Genomic DNA, 19,751 nt, shown 5'->3' with positions numbered 1-19,751 from the left:
GCTTTCTTCATAATTTCTCTTTTTTATAGCCAAGAGGAGTTTCTATTGGTACACCCTCTTCCTTGCATTGCTAAACTTGGTGCAAGCGGTTGGCTCAGGCCTCTATTACTATGATGTCGCTGAAGGGCTTTGGTGAGTTATATTTATTATGTTTCTAAATTCATATTGATAAGCTATGCTTTTCAATGGCGCATTTCCAGTCTTATGAAGTAGACGTACAGGTTTGAACATCTAAAAGATATGCGGCACATTTATCTGTATATTTTGGCTTAAACATTAAGGTCTTAAGCTCAGGCAGGTCTGTGCAGCGCACATTAGTCACATGAATCGTCTGTGATGAAGTCCCATCCTCATAAATTGTAGAGGCTAAACGAACAGTTAAGGCAAACACCACATCTGAATCTTACCAACACCCAAAAAATGATCTGAAAAAAAAAAACAAGTTGACGAAAAGCCAGTGAATGCAAATGGCGGGATTCTAACCAACACCCCTCTGACTGCCGGTCAGGTGTGCTACCAATTTGGAAGAAAATGTAAGCGAGAATGGACCAGAGCGAATGTGTGCCTACATCTCCATAAAGAGTGCCCTGGTATGTCGAGGAGAAAGTGATGTCGGTGTAGTGTACAGTCAACCCTCGTTAATATGACCACGGCCGTTCCCGCAGATTTTGGTCATAAAGCGAATTGTCATATTAACGACGAACATGGATGATGATCCACGTAAGCCCTTCATAAAAGAAGTCTGTTTGGCACTGTCTAGTTTATTGAAGGCGCAGACATTGCAGGCACGGTATTTCATTGCGATTTATTTTATTTTACCGACACAATTTATTAAGTATTTACAACCTTACACTCTATTTACAAGTTATTGACGAAAGAAAGCCGTCAAAAGTGTCTGCTTAGAAATGCTGTCAATGTGCAGCTTTTCCGCCGACTCAATTGCACGGGCAATGGCAAATACATTCTGGGCGTCCTTGTGTTGCTCGAAGAACCGAAGAGCCACTCTGAGTGCTTCACCTGCGTCCTTCGCATTAATGGGCAGCGGCTCAGATATCTCCTCAGAGCCCGGCTGTGAGCTCCGTACGCTTACGTTTCACTCCCGACATGCCGAACGTCCTTTCCATACCGATACGAGTCACAGTACTGGCCAAGTGACCAAGACTGACCGTCTTAACTCACTTAAGAGTTAACTCGTCACTCACTCGTCTCACTCGACTTAACACACACTCCATGCACTACAATAAGCAGCGTGGTGGCATAGGTTTATTTTTCTTTTCTTTTCTATTTACCATTGTTCAATGCAGACAACAAGGCCACAGAAAAAAGGAAGTTGTGCATTATGCTTCTGATTCTTCTCTACATTTTTGTTTTGAAATGCATATCATATGTCAGGAGGCATCAGGAAATGCTCAAAAATCCATAGTCCCTGGTGGCCTGTGTCTCTTTTTTTCCTTAAAGTGTGCCTTTTAGGTTCATATTGGTACCAGAGACTAGTATGAGAACACTGCACACTGGGCTAATGTAGAAGTCTAGAAACAGTAGTAGTTTCCATTTGTAGAACTGATTGCCTGTGTGCATGTAAACGCAACTTCTACCGTGTTCTTTTTTTTACTCTTTCACTTAGTACATTTCCATTTTGGTACCCTTTAATGTATTTAAAGTGCTAATGATGGCAGGTGCTTGGTAGATTACTGTAAATGCAATTTTAAGGTACTGTGCCCATCACTGCTCTAATGTCTCGATTTATAACTCTATGCACGTTCTCGTGGTACTTTCAAGGTGTCTCTTTGAAAGCTAGTTCCACCAAATTTCGAACAAGCAAGGAACCTTAAGATCACCGATTCCATTGAAGAAGAAAAAAAAAATATATATATATATATATATATACATGGTGTCCCAGAAAACGTGTCATTGAATTATAATAAAAATACTACGCCACCTAGAATCATGCGGTCAACGGCATTTGTTCTTATTAGGTTTTTGCCACCTTGTAAAGTTAATGTCATCTACCCCAAGTTTAATTATGCAAATATTTGCGAACTGAACTCAGAAATTTGCCAAGGGAAGGTCACTTTTTTACCCCACCAATATGAAGAGCGTGCCGAATTCACTCCAATTCATGATAATTGACAGTGATATTCACAAGCTATCCCATCGGAAAAAATAGCCGAATATCATGCTTTTCGGAGCACCGGACCATAACGCGCGATGTCTTTTTGAGCGCAATCGCTCGCAGTGCGACGAAAGGAGGTTCCGAACCAAGCCCAAAGAGTGATAGTAGAAAAAGTAACAGTTCCTAAAATTGGGAGATGGAAAGCATTATCCCAGCGAAAGTCAGACGTGATAAGCCATGCCTGCGTTATCTCTTTTTGCGATGCCGGGGTGGGCTGGGTTTCCAACCCCTTTTGTTGGACTGACAAAGATTGTGCTGAAAAATTCATCGTGCGCTATTCTGTGCGACCTCCGTAGAGCATGATGTTCGGCTATTTTTTCCGATGGGATAGCTCCTGAATATCCCTGTCAATTATCATTAATTTGAGTAAATTAGACACGCTCTTCACATTGGTGGGGTAAAAAAGTGACATTTACTAGGCAAATTTTCGAGTTCAGTTCGCAAAAATTTACATAATTAAACTTACGTTACACGACATTCACATGAGGAGGTGGCAAAAACCCAGTAAGAACAAATGCCGTTGACCGCATGACTCTAGGTGGTGTAGTTTTTTTATTATAATTCAATGACACGTTTTCTGGGACACCCTGTATATTGGATGGAGTTTGGTCAATGATGAAATGAGTCACCCAGTTTCACCTTTGAGGGCAAAGTAATTGACAAGGGAGAGGGGGCGAAATTATTGGGGTGTCATCGCCATTCAAAGGTCTCTTGTGCACACGGAAATAGTATTTTTATTTTTATTTTTGGAAAGACATGTCGCAGAATTAGCATACTTTGGGCACTTGTATTGCCACTAAATATAAGCCACCAGTTTTTGATATTTTGTAGGACAATCCTTGTGCGATATCTGGAATAACAATTGGCATTCGTTCTTGACCACAGCCGAGTCAGCAATTTTTCAACAGAACTCCGGTGCGCTCCCTCAATCATCGGTGTGTCGCCTCTCAAAACAATGCGTGATATACATTACAGCATGTCATACTTCGCAGTGGAAAAACATTGTTTAATACAAATTTATAAAAAGGGAGTAATTGTGGGAGGATATGATATCGGTCCTCCTAGGAAAAGAGCTGTACAGCCGAGACGGTTGGTGTTTTCAACAGCGCCTGTTGTCTTGCTGATTTTAACGTGATCACTATGTGGGAGGTATGCATCTGGTGAGCCTGATGTCCTGTCGTATATCTCCCAAGAAGACACAGGGACACGTCATAACCAATTTTTGGCCATCGACCGTCTTTGCGGTCGCGTCAGTCAGTGTGTTCACTTCAGCTCTGAGGACTGTGATTTCGTTGTGTTACTGCCATCCGTCTCAATTCGTTTCTTTGTACCGTGTGCACAATCATTTGCACATGCACAATGTCCGCAATGTCTTCAGTGCACAGTGGCAATCACATATATTTATTACACGGACTATTTCTACAAGCACAAGAAGAAAATGCTGCGCACGAAGGACTTCAGATGTGTTTCCGCTATTGGAGTGGGTGGAGCACTAAGCTTGGTGCTGAATGGGCCAAGGATGTCAACGAATCAGATATGCTCTGCTGGCATTGTTTTGTGTATCTGAGAAAACTAATACTGGCAGAGGAGCCCTCCATGCCCACTTCTTCAGAAGGCAGTGCTGACGATGTGCCATTCTCTCAGAAGATAAGTGATCGATGGCATAAATATCCTGACGACGTCTAAAAAAATCAGTGTGACTCCTACCAGAAAGCGCAAGAAGTTGTCAGCGTCATATGGAGCAAGGAAGCACTCTGAAATTAATCAGACTCTGAATGTTAGAACCCGGCGACAGATCAAGACTGCCTTTGAAGTTTCTCTTCCTGGTACATCCACTTCATCGATACAAAATTTGCCAGTGCCGTACCACACAAGTAAGTCCCTGCAAGAAAGATGTCAGATTCTTATGCTGCTCCCAGCATCCATGTCCGAGCGCAATATACAGGAATTTATCCCTGAAGTGACATGGTACATGGTTCCAAAAGCGAAGAAATCAGTTTCGGAGAAACGTGTGGGTGATGCCTGACCCCTGCTTAAGATATTATTAAATCAAGAGGACTTGAACTCGGCATTGAGTTTCTAAAGAGTTGATGAACTGGAGCGAATGTTTCCGACTGTTTTGCGTCTTGTGCTCAGAAGTGAATTATACCTTGATATAAACAACGAGAATTGGCAGAGGCTGACCACAATTGGGGACATCACAGACATATCTGTGATTAGCATATCTGACCGGAGATAAGAAGACCCAAGTAATATCCCTGCCACACGGGCAGTCCTCAACCATCATTGAAACCAAAGGTCATTGAACATGCGCGTAGCGCCATGTAGGGTGTAACGTGTCAACCAGTCAGGGAGCATGGGATCCAATGCTTTTTGCAAAGTTGACACGTTACACGCTTGGTGGCTCCACACGCGTGTTCAATGATCGTTGAAGACTGCCCGTGTGGCAGGGGTATTAAATTCCTTGCGTCAGCACCTCTTTTCCCTGAGTTGTTTGAATTCATTATACCTTGATGTTTGTTCCATTCGTTGAGGTGATTTTGGCATAGGTACATTGTCTGTGGCATTCAGCCATGAATGCCAAATGAAAGGGAAGAATACTAGCTTCTCCTCTTTGGCTAGTTCTTTCTTTCCCCTTCTACCTGCGTCCTTCCTGTTCTTGGACCGGTTTTTTGTTACTTCACCAACTCACTTGCTCTCTAGCCATTCCTTCAGTTACAGTATCATTGTACAAAAATATACCCATCTGCTCAGGCAGATTATCTGTTAGTAGTTTGCCCAAAGGGAGTTAAGAGCTCTTGGATTCTTCCGCAGCATGGTGGATGTCACCAGCTACATCTACTTCACCGCGTTCACACCACTTGTGTACAAGACATTCTTGGCAGATTTCTTTAGGTGAGCAGTATGTGGGTCACAAGACAGCATCTTATAATAATCTCGACGTTTTTTTTTTCTTTTTCAGCATTTCGCAGCCCAGTATCCTGTTCTCATACAAGGCACAGACTGATGATGCTGTGGAGGAGGATGATGTCAGCCTCCCACACCAACTTTCCTGTTCCTCACTCAAGACAGACTCGGACTACATTTACCAGGTGCCACCAACTGTTTATAGAACTAAAATTGCTCAGTACGTGCATTTTTTATTGCAAATTCGGAGATGAACTTCTCCTCTCTGTTTTCTAAAATTTTGAGAAAACAAAAGTGAGGGAAGTGACATTTAAATATTGAGGCATTTTACGTGTGGTTTTGCTAAAGAAGACTTTACAGCTGCTGTGCCACATCATCAAAAGTTTGTGGTCATGCCAAACTGGATTCAGGCTTTTAATTTGCAGTGGGACCAGGGGCGAATCCAGATCCTCGCTTTGGAATGGGGTTTCTTTGTCAAAGCATGTAGCGAGGGGAGGGTAACCTAATATGTTGGAACACGGTGGCAATTTGGGGATGTTGGTACCAGCCCATTTTAAAACCGATAAAGCAGTACCTAAGCTACATAAAATGCAGAGTTCGAGGTAACGAGTTACAAATAACTAAGTTCCTTTTTTTGGTAACTTGTAACTATACTCGGTACTTTTACGCCGTGGTAACTTTCAGAGGAACTCGTTTCTTTTTCAGGTAACTTTGCCAACGTAACTTAAGCTAAGTTCCAAGTTACTTTTAATTTGCTTTTCATTCACGTCCACATATTTACTTGCTTTCTCTCCGGTCCTTTCATGCCATTTTATGCCATAAAACGTGATATTCAATCAATGACAATTCAATGACAGTATTCTATTCAGTGAGTAAGAACCGTTGCCATTGAAATGAAGCTGAACCATTGTGCGCACACAGGGAGCAAGATGCAAAGCGTTCGAATTGTGGGACATAAACGAAAACGATCTAAGCATGTTGCACTCCTCCGTAAGCAACTCAAGGTCTAACTCAACCGCTCATGTGCGCTACACCTGTGTAGTGCTATTTTGTGTCCGAAGTAACTTGGAAGTAACTCGTTCTTTTTTTTTAAGTAACTCCGTAACTGCGAGTTACATTTCAGGCTGAAGAACTTTGTTATTAACTTAGTTACATTTTTCACACAGTAACTTAACTCGTAACGAGTTCTTTTTGGCGGGTAACTTGTCGATCTACGATAAAATGTATGTTTGATGAACATAACACAAGGAGGCAAGCGAGCTGGTGTGCAGATGCAGAAGGCCACATTGGATCAATAAAATTGTTATTGCTGGTCTGAGCCTCATCCTGTCTTGTTGCTGTTCCGTCCTCTTCCCTCCTCAAGCTCAAGGAAATGTTGCCTTCTGCGTATGTTTGATCTTATGTAGTTTAAACACAGTGCAGTGTTGTCTCGTCTCTTTGTCCTTTTATGTAGGTTAAGGACTGTTTTATTGCTTTTATTTAAGATGAGTAACCCTAATGCTTTGGTGTGTTGGAGAGGGGGAGCGATGGCTCAACCCCCTGGATCCACCAGTGAGGGGAACTTGTCTGCAGTATAGCTGTTGGGTCAAGGATAAATGTTTGCCATGCCAGTAGTTTTACTATGAAGTGCACAGAAAAGGCATCCTTGATGCCGCCGTTTGCCTTTGACTGTTGTATGCATTCCCTTTCTTTGCACGGCTGTCCATGCCATGCCATCAACCCTAGGACTCAATTCCAATCTTTAAAGCTAGCAGGGAATCATTCTCACCATACAAGTGGTTCACTTTTAGTTCATGAGACTGGGGCAAAGTATTTTTAGGCCTGAATTGCAGTTTGCTAATGACAGGACCCTTGTATGCATGTTAGGCATTCTTTTGTGATTTTTTATTTCCAAGGGATAAAGGAAGTACAGAAAAAAAGTTGCATAAAGCGGCTTGATAACATCTGAATCCCCTCATACTAGGGTAGGAGCGAGCAAATGTAAAAAAGTGTACAACTGTGATTAGATACAGGTCTTAATTACGGCCACAGAGTCATACAGCACAACGCTAAAGTCACAATCGACGCACCTAGTTTGACACTTCCACAAACAAAAATTTTATTGCGCTTCACGACATAAGGGACGATGGTGACCTATAATAAAAATAAGTATTTAAGATGTGAGGAACATTATCATCTAACATTTGCTTTCCATATTCAGTCCTGAATGTATTCTATATATTCTAATTAGATTTGTGTTGCATATGATATGTTGTATGTTGTCTACTTGTAAGTGCTAAATATTAAACACATGAAATAGACACATAATTCGCAAAATGTAATTTCCTTACTAAAAGAAAGTCACAAAGGTCCGATTCCCATACAAGTCTACAAGTGCTTAAGTCATCAAAAAGTGGTCGGGTATATGCAGATAGCATTTGCAATGCAGCGAAGAACCTTTCTTTGAATTAACGTTAGTCATTCCATATTTGTAGCAGTTGTACTACCCCAAACTAAATGACAGTAGCACAAGTGTGAATAGAAAAGACTATTGCAGATCAGTAACTTGATAGCCTTTGGTAATAGTATACTTGACAACCACTAGTCCGACTCCTATCAGTCCTGTGATGTGAGATAACATATTACATATTATAGACTCACTTCAGTGCGTGGCGTCATAGCAATGCGGTGGTGCTGCTGCTACCCTGTTTGGTGGCCAAAAATTGCTCGATCATTGAGTCACTGGGTGTTTTTGGTCATTATTAAAGGCACGCCACAAAGTGGTGTAGCTATTGGATGTGCTACACGGTACAGATTGGCCAAGTACGCCGTACACACTATGCTGTTTCCTACTCACTTCCTCCCACCAGCGACGTCTGCTCCATGCAGATGCGCCCTCTTGTTTACAAACTGAAGTGGGTCTATACAAGACAATTCCAACAAGACAGTTGCATGTGCAAAGTATGCACCCAGAATTTACACATGTCTGCAAGATCAGTCATTGATCTCCCAATCTGAAGTGGCTGATCTTCAACAACTTTTTTATTTCTATAATAAAATCTTATAGCTTTACTTTCATTTGCATTGATTTTTAGGACATTATCGTTGGACTGTTTATTAAGATTAACTAAAGGAGGGTTACACCCATAATAAGTCCAGCAGTGTCAGGTGATATATGTTGAAGAGAAATGTTCCTAGAATACCGCCCTGGAGAACACCAGACTTATCTGATACAGCACTAGATGTATGATTATTAACTACAACGCATTGAGAGCGATGCTGTTGACATGACGTTAACAGATCCAATGGAGTACCTCATACACTGTAACAGGAAAGCTTATTGAAAAGTATGCTATGGTTTATTAGCAAATAAAAAGCTTTCCTAAAGTGCACAAAAAGATCAAGAGTCAATAATTTGTTTTGAGAGTTCCTTAGTATTATCTCTTGTTTGTGTAAGTAAAGTGGGCTCTGTGAACCTGCCTTGTCTAACGCCAAACTGTGAGTTCGTGATAAGCGAGTGTGTTGCAAAACTTTTTCAAATCTCATGAGAATGATTTCCTCTAGCCCTTTAGAAAACACATGTGATATTGATATGGACCTGCAGTTAGTTTAAGAATTATTTTCACCACCTTTGTGTATTGAGGTAACTTTTGCTTTCTGTATCTGGCGAGGGTGGTATACGTTCTAGGTTCTAAGCTTTAGTTCTAGGTTTCCAGATACTACGTTCAGTTCCTCCACCTCCAGTTTGTGTCTTGTGTAGTAATTGCACAATTTTTCATGATGAATTAAATTACAAAGCCTTTGTGGAGCAACTCTGTCATAAGCTATCGTCTGTACAACAAGATGATTGTGCATAGTTTCTTTGGGTAGAAGTCCCATTTGCCTCGTACGTCCCCTTGCTGTGTAAGGTGCATTCAGGGAAGAATGTTGCCTGTACACTCCTTATGCTTCACCCAGCACTCTTTCTTTTCTGCTGTCTCCTTTTTGTCTTTAACATACACGACAAAAATATTTTATTTGCATGGAAAGTTTTGGATGACTGCATAACCCAGTGACACTATTTTAAAACTGCAAGGGAATAAAAAAGTTAGTAACCATTACTTCCCTGCAAGATGTGACAAGAATAGTTGAGGTTGGGAAACAGGTAAAAAATGACATTCTACAATACCTGGTTTGACTGTATGGTGGAAGTGGCATGGTGAAAAGCACATACAGAATACAGGGTGTCCCAGCTAAATGTGAACATATTTTTTAAAAATATATATATATCATTTTTCCCGAGATGAAATCAATTGCATATAGCATATGCTGAGGGGCACCCCTTTGGAGGGCATTAGCAAACTCCTAAGGCAATGTCTTAATTAACTTTTAATAATGAACTTTTTGATTATAAAAGCTATGAAGTTGTCCCAACATCTGGTCCCTTCAGTCACCTGATACCGGAGCCATTTTCAGAACAAAAATCAGTTCGATAGATCATCTGCAAAAAATTCATGAAGGAACACCTTTTTTTATTCTTTATTTTGTTCATTGCGCATCTTTGGAGACGCGTCTTTCCTTCACCCCCAATGTGAGAGGGTGAAGGAGCGCAGTGCCGCCCCATGCGTCGAAGGTGAGCCTTACCTTGCGGAAACAAAACAACAACAAATGTATCGGGTGACTCTGTTGGAACTGCCCTTATCTTGGGTTGCATTTTCTGTTTTCTTTTAGTCTTTTTTCAGGACACAAGAAGCGATAGTGTGCTCTTGACTTGATAGTGACTGTGCATTAGTCTCATATTTTTTTCTTTACACGTTTCGCTCTTCAATCCTGTCAAACTTGAAACTTTAAGTAACTAATGCTGGTTTAGTGCCCCAGAAACAAAATATCCATGAGTCATGGCAAAGGTTCCATGTGGGCCATATCACTACCGTAATTTCACGCGCATTAGCCGGGGCTTATGCGCAATTTTTTTTTCTCATGGGCGCTCTGCGGCTTATCCACGGGTGCGGCTTATCTGATGACTATTTTTCCCTGGTACTTTCCTCATGTGCTGTTTTTAACGAAAGGGCTAATAGTGACTCTGGAACAGCGCCACACTGCCAATGCACGAACAATGTGTAACAGGGGAGCATCCACATTGGATTGACTGACATTCCTGGTTCCCTCCCGCAGCAGTTTAACGAAAGTAGTGACAGTGATTCATGTCTTCTGAACGCCACTAACCTGTCGATCCATGAAAAACACACAACAAGGGCACAATCCAATCTTGGTAGAGCACTAGAACTGACATCCCTTGTTGTACACCATGCTGACCCTGGAGTATGGACCACAGGGTTTATGACCTTCTCTATGATCTTTTTTGTTGCACAAATGAGTCGTGTCGTATTGCCCGCAGCTTATCTGCGTGTGCGGCTTGTCTGTCCGAAGATTTTCAAAACGTTCCTAAAAAGGGGTCCTGCGGCTTATACGTGTGAAATTATGGTATACTAGGTCTTCACTGACAAACACATTTATTGTGCACCAAAAAGTATGGGATGTCTAAAGACATAGTAATAGACCATGTCAGTTTGGAGTATGGGAGGAAGGAAGAGTAACGTCGTGGTGCATACTAGTGTTAGTTAGTCACTTTAATTTTCCTTCTGTGCTAACTTTCCCTCTTGTACTCCTCGAGCATGTTCCTCCTCCTCGGCTGTCCCTTTCATGCCAGACTTGATGCATGCTTTTGCCGCACCATTTTCACAAGTAAGTTCTTCCCTTTATTAAGTCACTCTTTGCTTATATTTTCCTGTTATGCGTGATGCATGAGTCCTCCTGCTTTAATGGAACTATGACGTTTCCTGAACACCCCCTAACATTTTGTGCTGAAAACCGTTCTTCTTGTTGAGGAACTCATACATCAGAATTTTTTCCAGATTAAAGCATGCCACTTTTTAACCATCAGCAGTTGAAATCTCATCCATCCGAACCTCTCCTCCACATTCCTCCTCCCCTCTCGTGTTCCTTCTCTTGCCTCTTGACTACTACACGCATGGTCCAGGGTGCCTCCTAATGTTTGGTATGCACACAGCTCGCTGAGAGGAGTGTTGCACAAATTAATTGACTTTTCTGCGAGCGATGATGATGTGGGTGGCATAATCAGGCACAGTATTAACAGGGTCAGTTTTCTCTGTACGGCGGCCCAGCTGCCACTCGACATGGTGCGTCACCATGTTTATCAGCTCCGTACCATTTCAGTACTCAATGTACATTTCCTCCTGAGAAAAACATTGACTATCCTTGACTTTGCTGACCAAGAGCGAGGGAGGCCCCGCCTCCAAATGGCGCGCCAATAGGAGGACTCGGGATGCGGAGCGCTGCGGCCTCCGCTCTTGCCTAATAGATGGCGCATCGGTAGCGCTCGGCTTGGGATATGTGAGCCGCTGTCGTCTGCTTCTTCCGGTAGAGCTACGACGTTGAAGCCTCTGCTCTCGCGTAAGAGATGGCGCAACATTGGCGCTCGGTAAGGGCACGTGTGGTCGTCATAACTTTGAGCCTCGACCTTGAGACTGGCCGGTAACCTAAATTCCGATGACGCAGCGATAGCAAACCATAGTGCGTAGTTTTGACGATTATGCTTCATTGAAGTGTCATTACATTACCAAATTTGGGGTCATCACACACCAAAAAACGGGAAATGCATGTGTGTCAATGGGATGGACAATCATATCAGGCCCTTTTTCTCATTTTGGGATTTTTCGACTTATCCCCTTATTGCATACAGAGGTTCAATTATTTTAAATGATTTATTTCAGTGCGAGGAGTAGAACAAAAGCAGCAACATTTCTTTTCCTTTTCATGAGCTGAGACAATGTTCACCCATAAGAGCGTGCGAAACGTCGAACTGGCCAAAAATTTGGCAATGTAATGACGCATCCATGAAGCATAAGCGTCAAAACTACGCAGTATACTTGCGTAACTACTTACAAAAAGAAAAAAGAAACACACAGTACAATGATTTTAAATTATTTATTTCAGTGCGAGGAGTAGAACAAAAGCAGCAACATTTCTTTCCTTTTTCATGAGCTGAGACAATGTTCACGCATAAGAGCGGAGCGAAACATCGAACTGGCCAAAAATTTGGTAATGTAATGACATATCCATGAAGCATAATCGTCAAAACTACGCACTATGGTTTGCTATCGCCGGGGAATTTAGGTTACCAGCCAGTCTCAAGGTCGAGGCTCAAAGTTATGGCGACCACACGTGCTCTTACGGAGCGCCAATGTTGCGCCATCTCTTACGCGAGAGCAGAGGCTTCAAGGTCGTAGCTCTACCGGAAGAAGCAGACGACAGCGGCTCACATATCCCGAGCCGAGCGCTACCGATGCGCCATCTATTAGGCAAGAGCAGAGGCCGCAGCGCTCCGCCTCCCGAGTCCTCCTATTGGCGCGCCATTTGGAGGCGGAGCCTCCCTCGCTATTGGTCAGCAAAGTCAAGGATAGTCAAAACATTCACTTGCAGAACATAAGTCCTTGGTTTTGTGTTCAGAAACATCTCTTCTGTCAAAGAAAAATGAGAAAAAAATCATTTCGTGGTTCCTTTAAGAAGGGGTCTAAAACTCTGCAGGTTCATTTCTCTACACTTGTTTTCTCAGACCCTCGTGAACAATACCTCACTTGCTTGAACATTACGGCGTGTGCTTTTTTTAAATATCATATAAACACTGTGATTTGAGAGTGCTGATAAGAACAGTGCAGTTCTCTCCATTTATGAATAAGCATTGCAGGTCAAACAAATCCCAGAATAAAAAAGTATTTGAAAATTCACTTCTTGCATGTGGCATTGTGCAACGGACATATGTAATATAGCTAGAATTCTCCGTATGAAGTTGGCATTACAATAAGCATTGTTTATCATAAGCTGTCTCAATCTCAGTGTTCCACCCCAATTCTGCACTTTAGTTCAGTGTTGTTTGTCTGCGTGCTGTGACTGTGATTGTTGCAGTCACGATGTGGGGTGGAGGTTTTAGCAGGCACCTTGCAGGCTACCTTCATATTTGCAGTCTATTGGAAAACTTTTATTGTGTCTGACTGTAGCATAATCAGTCATTGGGCAGAAACAGCATCATCAGAACAAAGTAAGGATCTCCCTCCAGTTGGCACATGGGATGCATGCATCTTCTTCTCTGGTGGTCTACTTGGATATAGCTGAACAACCCACTACAGGCACCACGTTGTCAATGAACGAAACATTTCTCTTACAAATGGGCATCATAACTTAAAGAAGGAATAGGGATCATGTTTCCTTCATCGGTCCTGTCTTCTTCAAGTGAGCCTAATGCACTGTGGGCTTTTTGGAGATGCTTGTTCTCCAATTTTCTAGCAGCGTTAGGAGCCAGTGGCATGCATAGCCAGAAGGGGGATTTGGGGGGTACATTTGGTAGTGCATTTGGGAGAGGGAAACAAGGGTGGAATCCTCTTCTCCCGTGTAAGGTCTCTGTAGAACCCCTCCTGAAATATTTTTCTCGCTATGCCGATGTTAGGTGCTGATGAGATTTTAGACAGCTTGGTGCCAATGGGCTGCACGTAATATAGACAGTATAGAGTTCTCACCCAGTGTGCATACTCTTTGTACAATGACTGCAAAATTTGCTGAACAGTTTCAACATGAAAATCTGGACAGAATCATTGTGGAATACCTTTTTAACAGTGTTTCAGTGCTTATGTCTTGCATAACGTGTGCATCATGAAATATTACCACTGTGTATTTCAGAACACATCAGCATATGACAGTACCCACTTCGATACAACCAATGTGAACCCCCTGTACGTACAGTCACTACAGTCACCAGATAGCATCGTGGGCTTCGATACCGGGGTGTACAACCGATGCTACCAGGTGAATCCTACTAGTGGGGGCTCGTGACCATTGCAGACAATTTACAAGCAACCCAGAAGGAACCTTTGGAAAGAATACGCTGGTCTTGTGACACATCTTGCATTTTCACCCTGGAGTCACCAAAGAGCATGATATTAGTCATTGTTCAGTGCCGCTAACAAGTGCAAAATGATGGCCACATTCCCTTGTGACGCGCTTGGACCGAAAAAATAATTGCAGCACAGAAGACACACGAAAAAATAACACTCTCTTTAAGGTGAGGCAAAACATATGTGTTATCTGAGACAAACAACTGAACTTTTGGATAGGTGTTTTGGATAGGGAGCACCCTATCAACATCCAAAGATGTTTGTTCATCCTTTCTCTTTTTTTTTATAGAAGATTAAGTATTGCGTGTTATAATAGATGTACTGCCAATGCATATCCGTCAACAACAACAAAAAATAATTGACACACGTGAAAGCAGGATTGCTGACTTATGTTCCCTTGTTTGTCCAGTCACCAAATAACATGAATCACATATCCTGTGTGCCACCTCTTGACCAATCTGAAAATTGCCTTGTGACATCCAATCATGGCCCTACATGCATTGCTGTGCAGTCTGTCATTGGATTATCTAAAGTAGGCTAATTTGGTTCCTCAGTTGTCATCGAAGATAAACAAAATTGTGTTTGTTGAGGAATGTGACGGAGCCCTCTTAAATGTGCAGCTGAGATATGTGATCGTCCATCTTTTCATGCTGTGCTGAGCTATTCCGCTATTCAAGTAGCTGTGAGGTGTTACAATTCAGTAATACCAAGGCAAATTAACATTACTATCATTCTGCATTTGTTACATGAGAGTGGTAGCTTGGGGGTGGTGGAAAAAAAATGAGGGGAAGACTAGCACAACATTCTTTGTTGTGCAACTTTGCAGCAAGGTAAGCATGCATGTGACAACAACAATGCAGTGGTGTTCATGTGATGCAGGTGCTAGAATGCTCTCTAAAATGTCGCAAGCAGTATTTTGAATTGGGTGACGGAACCTTAAGTATGCAAATTGTCAAGCAACAAAGAAGTAGAGAGACAAGGCTCAGACTTGTCTGTCTACTACTTGGTTGTTGCTTGTCTGCTGCCTCTAGGCTATGTGGCTAAAATCACACACTTTATGTCTGCACGCAACTATGAAAAAAGAGAAAAGAAAAAAAAGAGAAAAAATTGGTGGCATGCATCTATGATGACAATCTTGAATTTGCTGTGCTAGCAGAAAGACACAGACGGACCACAGCATACAGATGCCGCCCGCAGATGACACCTTGCACAACATGCAGTCCCTCCTGTTGGCATAAAAGCAAATAATATATGGCTTTTTATGTACTACGACAGGACTTTCTGACACTACCCATGAACAAACCTTGTTTGCAGTCGTTGTTTGATACCATTGCTGCACATTCAAAAATCATTATATACACATTCCTGATTACTCTAGAACGAGACCACCTTTCCACTTGAAAAATGGTAGTCAGTACATCCTATACTAGAAAGTATGCAGGAGGTTCATGCGGCAAGGAAGTACTTTGTGATTCTAACTGCCAACCAGTGTAGCGCACATTTCTGGGTAAAGGACAAATGAATGGATGTCAAATAAAAGTGCAGCTTTTGCAAGTACTATCCTTGTGCCCGGAAAAGAGAGATATGAATTTAAAATGTAAGAGCTATAATCCTACAAAGTCAGGTACAGTACAATGCACAAGTGAGCTGATGACATAGGTCCATAACGAAAAATTCTAATATTAGGGACGGCAAGGAAAATGTACACAAACAAGGTCTGAAATGCAACTGAGAAGTTGATTTGACAGATGAGAAATTTACACAGAATGGAAGAATCCAAGTGGGCCAGAAAGGGAAAGCCATTATCTCCCCCACAGCTGGACCAAAGGTCACAGAAGACTTGCTGACAGAGTTCCCACAAGAGGAGAGAAAGTCTCCCTCAAAAGCATGCTCAAAAGCCTATTCTAGTCAGCCTCTCTGGCCTTCACCATTGTCTCATGCCACAAGGGAATGTAGCTCTTGCAATCATCCAAGTGTGTTACCACTTTAGAAGCGTGATCATTATTTTTTACATGTAAAGCTTGCTTTTGTGTGCGGTCATTTAAACATCTCTTGCTTTGGCCAATGTAACAAAACCCACAGACCAATGGCAGCTTGTACAGACTATTTGATTGACACATAATGAACTTGTAACTTTTCCAAATGGTGTAAACATATCAAGTCAGAAATTTTGTTTTCAAACAAGGTTAATGTCAAGCTTACTAGCCATTGCCATAAAGTTTTGTAATGTAGGGAATTACAGTACTAGTTCATTTAACTGACTTGTCACTTGGGTCCTTGCAAGCCATTTTGCCTCTGATCGTTTTAGGCTGTGAGGTAACACTTGATCAGGGTAACTAGCTTACAGAACCATGAAATTGACGTAGGCATGAGGTTGTTTGGACGTAAGCCCAGATTACTCCCTATTTAACAGGGTTTTAGTGACAACCAATAGCCGGCAAGATGAGGTTCAGGTTCAGCTTACAGTAACTGAAGACAGTCTAGCGTCCGGCAGTAGACATCTGTGCTCGAGCTGTAAAAACTTGCACCGGCTACAAAACAAATTAAAACCAGTGATGTTTTGAAGCCTATTCGAGCTTCTATATCAGAAACTCAGATGATGAAGCCCGAATCGGCTTCAAAAGATCAGGGGTTTCATTTTGTTGTGCCTTATTGTGCAAGTTTTTACAAATCGAATTTACAGTAACTTCAACATAGTGAAGGATGCAACAAGAGCATTACATCGAGGAAATGAGGATAGCGTTTGTAGAGAGCTCGAACAGTAAAAGATGGCTCAAGTGCGGAAGACCTAATAGACATTCACAATCGTAGATAATGCTTTTATCCTGTGACAGTAATAATAAATCATCGACAAACCTTTTCACAAGAACAGAGATAGGTGGAAGGCTGATATATAGGACATATCAGCAAAGTCAACAGTGCTCACTTAAATTTCAAGCAAGATAGACACAATGGAAATTAAAGTAAGCACGTACAGGCGGGCCAGAGGAGAGGAGACACACACACCAAACGCTGTATAAACAGTTTACCATGAACTGTGTCAACGAGGCTTCTGTGACCTTCGGTTCAGCTTTGGGAAAGCAGATGTCTGCGCAAGTAAATTCCTCAGCTGTGGCTGAGACCTTGGTCATGGACATTTTTCCTGTTGTCCCTAGTCTCGCTTTCTTTCTTTTTCTTTTTTGGTTATGGACAAGTTAGAGTCGCATCAAGTTATTTTTCCAAGATTTAAAGCAAATGTCTCATTTGAAGAAAGTTGTGGAGTCCAGTGAGATGAAATGTGTCCCCAGTAGACACGACAGTGAAATGATACACAATGTTTGTGACCCAGATACAGTGGTGACTATGTACGTAATAGGACACATTCTTTGACTGCCGTCCACAAATTTGACACTCAGTCTCACACACAGTCGCCGCCTGCCATTTACTTTCCCTTCCTCAGTTTTCCCTTCTATGCATTCTCAGAGTCATTATTCCACGTGTAGAAGACAAGGGGTGAAATAAGGGTCCGTGACACAGATCAGACCTTCTGACAGAAAATGATTATTAAGAGAATGATTTTGCACATATTCACTGCCACAAAACAATAGACTATATGTGCTTACTTCTTACGAACCTATTTTGTCAACTCTGGTAGGTCTTGCCATCTCAAGAGTGTCGGCTGATTCACCAACCCGTTGGTTGGGTGTATTTTGTTGGCTCTGTCTGATGAGTATACCGTATACCGACCTTTTGCCGAGTAGTGTTGGTGGCGAGTCTGGGACCCCGGGTTGCTGTCAGGGTTCAGGCATATTTGAGTCTCTAACACCTAATGAGGCCTGGAACATTCCTTTGTGCATCCACGACTGAGTGGTTCGTGCCCATAGAGACTGACTGTAGCATTATATGGTGAAGGTATTGGTAGCATGAAAATTTACTTGACTCCAAATTGCTAACTTTATGCTGAAACATTATTTTTGAGCCGCGATCATTTTCAACTTACAAAAGACATACAATATACATAAGAATGGCACAAAAGCTTTTAAAGACAATCTTTCGATGTACTGATTCTACATGGAGACCCTGCCCGATAGCTGTTGCAATGCTAGCTTCTGAGTAAGTAGAAGGAAAGGGACAATAGAAATGGTGTGTTTAGTTCACGTAGGGAACCCTCTGCATCTGAATGGATCGCATGTACCCAGCGGCCTCTCTTCCTAATTGCCATCTAGTAGTATTATGAAATCTAATATCGTAATGAGCAATAGTATGGCAAAGTATTAATGCCTTCCTGTTTCCACAAAAGCCACAGATAGTATTCATCTTCCATGTCTGTGATTACAAAGGCACATGACCCTTCTGATTTGTTGCTTGATTAGTGAGAAACAACTAATGGCACATTTCGTTAACCAATAAAAACAACAAAATCAGGGCACACCCCCTCTTTTTATGAAAAGAGGCTTGGCTAGTAGGATCTTTTCCTGTTGCAAATTTATCCTGTAAAAGCTTTACGCTGCTTCACACCGAAGAAAAAGTAGCAGCACCGTCAAAGGAACAGTAACATGACCACATTTATTTATTTGCAATACTGTTAGTCCGTAAGGACCGTTAAAAAGGTGGGGGGGGTAATAGTCATAGCACACACTGACACAAGATTAACTCAGGAATTTAGGACGCGACTGTAAGGCATGTGTAAGTACAATACAATACACTTCTACAATATTAATGGCAAATATTATCCCATATGGCTCAAATGGTTCATAAAGGTGGCAAAATCGTCCAAATCTACAACATACTGTGTCGGCCTATTCCATGCGTCAACAACATCCGGCAAAAAACGAGTACTTGAACACATCTATGTTTGCGCTGTAGGGTTTGACATACGTGGAGTGGGGAGGAAATATGGGGCAGCTACAAACATGGCATTGTGTGTGTGCTGTTGATAAACAAGTTTGGCATATTTTCTGGCCACCTGTAGCCTCACAGAGTTTGTCGGGAGGTGAAGGAGCTATACACATGGAAAATTGTTTTTAGAGAACTGCTTGGAGTGAAGCCACACTTATTGGGCACCTCATTTTTAGGGAAATAATGTATTCATTTACCTTAAGCCTCATTTTAAAATATTGGAGCAAAAAAAGTTTGTAAGAAATACAATAACTCATAAGAGGCAATTTTAATATGAACGTACCCTTCATGCTGTTTGCACAAGGAGAATGGTCCAGCACTCTCGCCACTATCACACCGGAAATTTTCAGACTTTGCATGGGAATGCAGAAAGAAAAATTCTGTGCTATTGCTACCACTTTTACTTGACTAACACAATGGAAAGCTATTACTATAACAACATGTCAACTTCTCAGCGTTCACCTGTCGACCAACATCACCTCTGAACAGAGCAACTTGCCTCTCGCTGACTAATGTGATCAAAGTTTGATGCGTATCTCTTGCATGTTCATATGCTGTCCTGCCAAAGTATTTTACATTGTGGATCATGTAAATTAATGTAAGATTGCTACATAAAATACTACTACAGCTTACTTTAATTTCGTACTACATTAGCCAACAACAGTTGAAACTGCATCAGTCTTCACATAATCCATTCATGGTGGAAATTTTCTTCGATTTGAGTGCATGTGACTTCAAGAACCAGCGAAATAGAATGTGTAGTTAGAACTCTATACAGAACTGTATAATTTATTTATTGTTATGTATGATGTAATATATGAAACATGTTTCTGTGTAGCGAGAAAATAAACTATTAAGCCCTTCTA

At 41.8% G+C, this 19,751-nt stretch overlaps 1 protein-coding gene across 2 annotated transcripts in view; it reads left to right on the top strand.

Annotated features, from left to right (window-relative positions):
* The window catches only part of LOC135396497 (transmembrane protein adipocyte-associated 1 homolog), a 41,827-nt gene extending 22,076 nt beyond the window's left edge, over positions 1-19,751 (top strand). Inside the window, exons 9-13 of one of the 2 annotated variants that reach the window (XM_064627505.1) lie at positions 30-132; positions 4,988-5,068; positions 5,136-5,265; positions 10,713-10,783; positions 13,793-13,882. In XM_064627505.1, the coding sequence (XP_064483575.1) occupies positions 30-132; positions 4,988-5,068; positions 5,136-5,265; positions 10,713-10,754 (356 nt within the window). In that variant the 3' untranslated portion in view covers positions 10,755-10,783; positions 13,793-13,882. Of the gene's footprint in view, positions 1-29; positions 133-4,987; positions 5,069-5,135; positions 5,266-10,712; positions 10,784-13,792 lie in introns of both variants that reach the window. The other variant, XM_064627504.1, reaches the window with a different exon arrangement.

The sequence above is a fragment of the Ornithodoros turicata genome, chromosome 6 (assembly GCF_037126465.1).
Source record: "Ornithodoros turicata isolate Travis chromosome 6, ASM3712646v1, whole genome shotgun sequence".
NCBI classification, from domain to species: Eukaryota; Metazoa; Arthropoda; class Arachnida; order Ixodida; family Argasidae; genus Ornithodoros; species Ornithodoros turicata.
This window is presented reverse-complemented; position numbering and strand designations above follow the sequence as displayed.